The following is a 4,264-nucleotide window of genomic DNA, read 5'->3' as shown; positions in this document are numbered from 1 at the left end:
AAAAAAAAATGATCAATTAATACATTTCACTTGCACAAAAGCCAATTAAATAAATAAATACAAATATTTTTTCTAAAATTTCACTTGCACAAAAACCAATGAAATAAATAAATAGCCTTGGCTTTGTGCAAGTGATGTTTTCCTAAAAATGCGTAATAATTTTATTATGTTGTCGTTTCAGGAAAGCTAGATTTAACTTAATCAAATGCTTTGCTCTCAGCTGTTATGAATGATCACTGCGGGAAGGGGCGTGGCTGTTCTCTCTGCGCTTCTCTGATTGGTCACGTCAACTATTATCGCAGCGGACAGGGCGGTGCCTATGTGCATGTGGGTGTTACGAGCGGACAGCTGATTGGCTGACACGGCGAAGGCAAGCGTATCCGCTAACGCCATTGGTTGTTTGTGGCGGTGGGCGGGATCTCACTGCTGGGACCTCGCAACAAATGCAGACGCAGCAGTTGCGCTGCACAGAAGAGCGAGCGATCGGCTTAAGAGTCGAGGTAAAAAAAAAAAAAAAAAACCGGCATTTAAAATAAACAAATAACATTCGATATATATATAGACAGAGAGAGAGAGATGTACATTCGGATCCTAATGGCCTTCTGATATTGATATTTCGGCGTGTTTCTGTGCAGATCGGCGGCTGTGGATTTACCTCAGAGGACCGAACGGATATTTCTCCGGTCGCGGAAGGATTATCGCGCTCGTTACGGCACACACCGTCCCCCGCTCGGTTCAGAGAGCACGGGATTGTCGGATGGAGCGGAGCTGCAGCAGTCACGGACCGCGGTCCCGGTGTCCGGAGCTCCTGAACGGAGACGCGTCCATGAACGTATCGATCAGCTCCACGACAGGATCGCGCTTCGAGCTGTCCGTCCCGCTGGACGAGACCGTGCTGGGGCTGAAGCGGAGGCTGTCCGAGAAGCTCCGGGTTCCCGCAGAGCGACTGCTGCTGCTGCACCGAGACACGTGAGTCCAAGCCCGGGGTCCGCGAGATCCAGCTCCGCTTCCCGGTTCCTGACGGGATCTAGTCGCGCTCAGATCCGTGTTTGCTTGCGTTCTTCGAGTGATCCGGATCAGAACATCAGGTCTTGAGGTCTTAATTCGCCTTTCCACAAATTAAGGCCTTAAAAGGTTTTTAAATTAGACCAGAAAGCTTTAAATTCATAAATGTTGAATGCTTGCGGTGTTTTGTTTTCTAGAGCACATATCTAAACATCTTCAAATCAAGATGCATTTATCTGAGATGCAGAAATGAGGTCTAGTTGTCTGAGAAACGCAGCAAAAGTGAGTTTAAGCTTAAAACGAGAGCGAGCATCTGTCACTGGTGGATGAAAACTTGTTTTCCAAGTTGATTTTTAAGCCTATTTGCAGATATTTGGTTTTGTTTTAAGCTTAAACTCTCTTTGCTTCTCCAGTATTGTGATCTAAAGATTATTCTGCGTTTGGATCAGAGCTATTAATTAAGCCTAAAACTGTTTGTTTTTGTCAAAAGATTTCTGTTTCAGATAAATGCTGATCTTCTGAACTTTCTAGTCACCAAAGAAAGATGAAAAAACTCTACTCGGCTGTTTTCAACATTGATAATAATCAGAAATGTTTATCAGCATATTATACTGATTTCTGAAGATCATGTGACACTGAAGACTGGAGTAATGATGCTGAAAATACAGCTGCGCATCACAGAAATACATTACAGTTTAACAGATATTCACGTAGAAAGCAGTTATTTTAAATAGTAAAAATATTTCACAAGTTTACAGCTTTTGCTGTATTCCTGATCAAATAAATGCAGGCTTGGTGAGCAAAAGAGATTCTTTAAAACACATTAAAAATCTTACTGTTCAGAAACTTTTGACTGGTCGTGTATAGTGTTCCCTTCAGTTTATTCCTTGCATTTTCTTTACTTGGTAAACAACAACAACATAGAATGCCTAAAGGTTTTGAAGGTTATAATAGTGTCAGTGCAGTCAAATCGATAATAATATTACTGAATATTAATTGCTGGAATGAGCCAGCTAAAGTGCAGTTTATAAATAGTAATTGGATATATTTCAGTGATTCATTTCAGTGTGTTACACTACAGAAACATTATTATGATGCCGCCGTCAGATCTCAGCGACGCTTGTTCAGAAAGGCAAAGCACACTGAACTGAAACCATCTCATGAATGCTGGAGAGATGCATGATGGGAAGTCTGAGTGACTGTGTTCTCCGTCCGCAGGAGGTTAAACTCAGGAAAGCTGCTGGATTTCGGTGTGGCTGACGGAAGCAGACTGACGCTGGTGCCCACGGTTGAAGCCGGACTGATGGTATAAAACTCTTCCTTGTTTTTGCATTTAAAGACCTCGTGATTGATGAGTGTGATGCAAACAAAATGCTTTGGGCTCATTTAACAGTGTTTTGTGTTCTCATGCATGCATGTTGTTGTGGTGTGTTTGCAGTCGCAGTCGTGCCGCTCGGAGCAGTCAGTCCTGCAGGCGCTGGAGACTCTCTCAGACGCTCAGGTGAAGCTCTCGCTGCGGTCGCACACTTCCTCTTCTACCAGAACACACTCATTCACAAGAACTCACACAATCACTATTCTAATGAGTGCGCGTTTCCCACCAGCAGCTGTGAATATAACTAGTAAAAGACGCCCACACGTGTATAAATGCACACGCACTCATTCAGAATAAGCGGTGGGGGATTCTGGGTAAGCGACAGGAACGGGTCGATGCTTTTTATGAATGTTCTTCTGTGTTATGACGGATTTGCATGCAAGCAAATCAAACCGATGCTCTTTTGGCGACGAGCCTGTTGAAATCTGTGTGCATGTGTGCTTTACAGACGCTCACTATAAACGTGACTTTTGATGCTCAACGGATCATTAACCTACTGAAACTAAATTAGATAAGCAGAAAAGTTTCTATTTTTAAGTTTTAGCCCCTGCTCTTGGCACCTACATCTGTGAAACCACATGTGTGTGTGTGTGTGTGTGTGTGTTTGTGTGCCCGCCCCATCAGCAGGTCTGTGCGTCATTTTTGGCAATGCTGAGTTGTCTGATGTCAGTTCAGTCTGTGTGTGTGTGTGTGTGTGTGTGTGTGTGTGTGTGTGGTTAGACTCAAGAATGATAGATGATTTCCTAGAACAGACTCATGTCAGACTGTTATTATAAGAGGCTCTGAATCTCACGCAGCTCATCCGGCTCTCGTTTCTCCTCTATGAGGAACCTTAAAGTCACCATGAAATCAAAACTGACAGTTCTGATTTTTTTTTTTTTTATGGAATATTGCAGTGTTTATTATACCTGATTTATCGGTGCACATCATTGCTGAAATGAATGCGAGCTGGATGTGTTTGGTGAGATTCACCCGTGTTTGTGTCAGAAAACATCCCGAGCTCTTTGTTTTGGTGCTATAGTTCACACTGCTGCGTTCGTGCAGTAATGCAGGGTTTTGCAGTTTTCTGCTGTTAGATGTGGTTTGTGATGCTGCAGGTATTTTTAGCCTGGAAATCCTCCTGTGAAGTGTGTTAGAACAACCCCGACACTACCTGTCTGTGTTTAGACATCTTCTGCATACGTGTGCGTGTGTGAGCGTGTGCGTGTGAGAGCGTGTGCGTGTGAGAGCGTGAGCTTGTGAGAGCGTGTGAGAGCGTGTGCGTGTGTGAGCGTGTGTGTGTGAGCGTGTGTGTGCGTGCGTGTGTGATTCTGCATACGTGTGCGTGTGTGAGCGTGTGCGTGTGAGAGCGTGTGCGTGTGAGAGCGTGAGCTTGTGAGAGCGTGTGAGAGCGTGTGCGTGTGTGAGCGTGTGTGTGTGAGCGTGTGTGTGCGTGCGTGTGTGAGCGTGTGTGTGCGAGCGTGTGCGAGCGTGCGTGTGTGAGCGTGTGTGAGCGTGTGCGTGTGTGAGCGTGTGCATGAGCGTGAGCGTGCGTGAGAGCGCGTGTGAGCGTGTGTGCGTGTGTGCGTGCGTGTTTGTGAGCGTGTGTGCGTGTTTGTGAGCGTGCGTGTTTGTGAGCGAGTGTGTGAGCGTGTGTGAGTGTGCGTGAGCGTGTGTGAGCGTGAGTGTGCGTGAGCGTGTGCGAGAGCGTGTGTGCGTGTGTGTGAGCGCGCGTGTGTGCTTGTGTGAGCGTGTGTTTGTGAGCGTGTGTGTGTGTGAGCGTGAGTCTGTGTGTGAGTGTGTGTGTGTGAGCGTGTCAGTGTGTGTGTGTGAGCGTGTCTGTGTGTTAGTGTGTGTCTGTGTGTGAGTGTGTGTGTGTGTGTTAGTGTGTGTGTGTGAGCGTGT

The 4,264-nt window shown here is 45.8% G+C and overlaps 1 protein-coding gene across 1 annotated transcript in view; it reads left to right on the top strand.

The window, feature by feature from the left end:
• Positions 1-245: 245 nt before the first annotated feature.
• Positions 246-4,264, top strand: part of LOC107665629 (midnolin-like) — a gene marked incomplete at its 3' end in the record, with an annotated part of 25,950 nt that continues 21,931 nt past the window's right edge. The window contains exons 1-3 of the mRNA XM_016456568.1: positions 246-969; positions 2,224-2,311; positions 2,444-2,506. Of these exons, the coding sequence (XP_016312054.1) occupies positions 758-969; positions 2,224-2,311; positions 2,444-2,506 (363 nt within the window). The remainder of the gene's footprint in view (positions 970-2,223; positions 2,312-2,443; positions 2,507-4,264) is intronic.

This window comes from Sinocyclocheilus anshuiensis, unplaced genomic scaffold (assembly GCF_001515605.1).
Source record: "Sinocyclocheilus anshuiensis isolate Anshui unplaced genomic scaffold, SAMN03320099.WGS_v1.1 scaffold711, whole genome shotgun sequence".
In the NCBI taxonomy this organism is placed as follows: domain Eukaryota; kingdom Metazoa; phylum Chordata; class Actinopteri; order Cypriniformes; family Cyprinidae; genus Sinocyclocheilus; species Sinocyclocheilus anshuiensis.
Note: the sequence above shows the minus strand (reverse complement) of the source record. Positions and strands in the feature narration are given on the sequence as shown.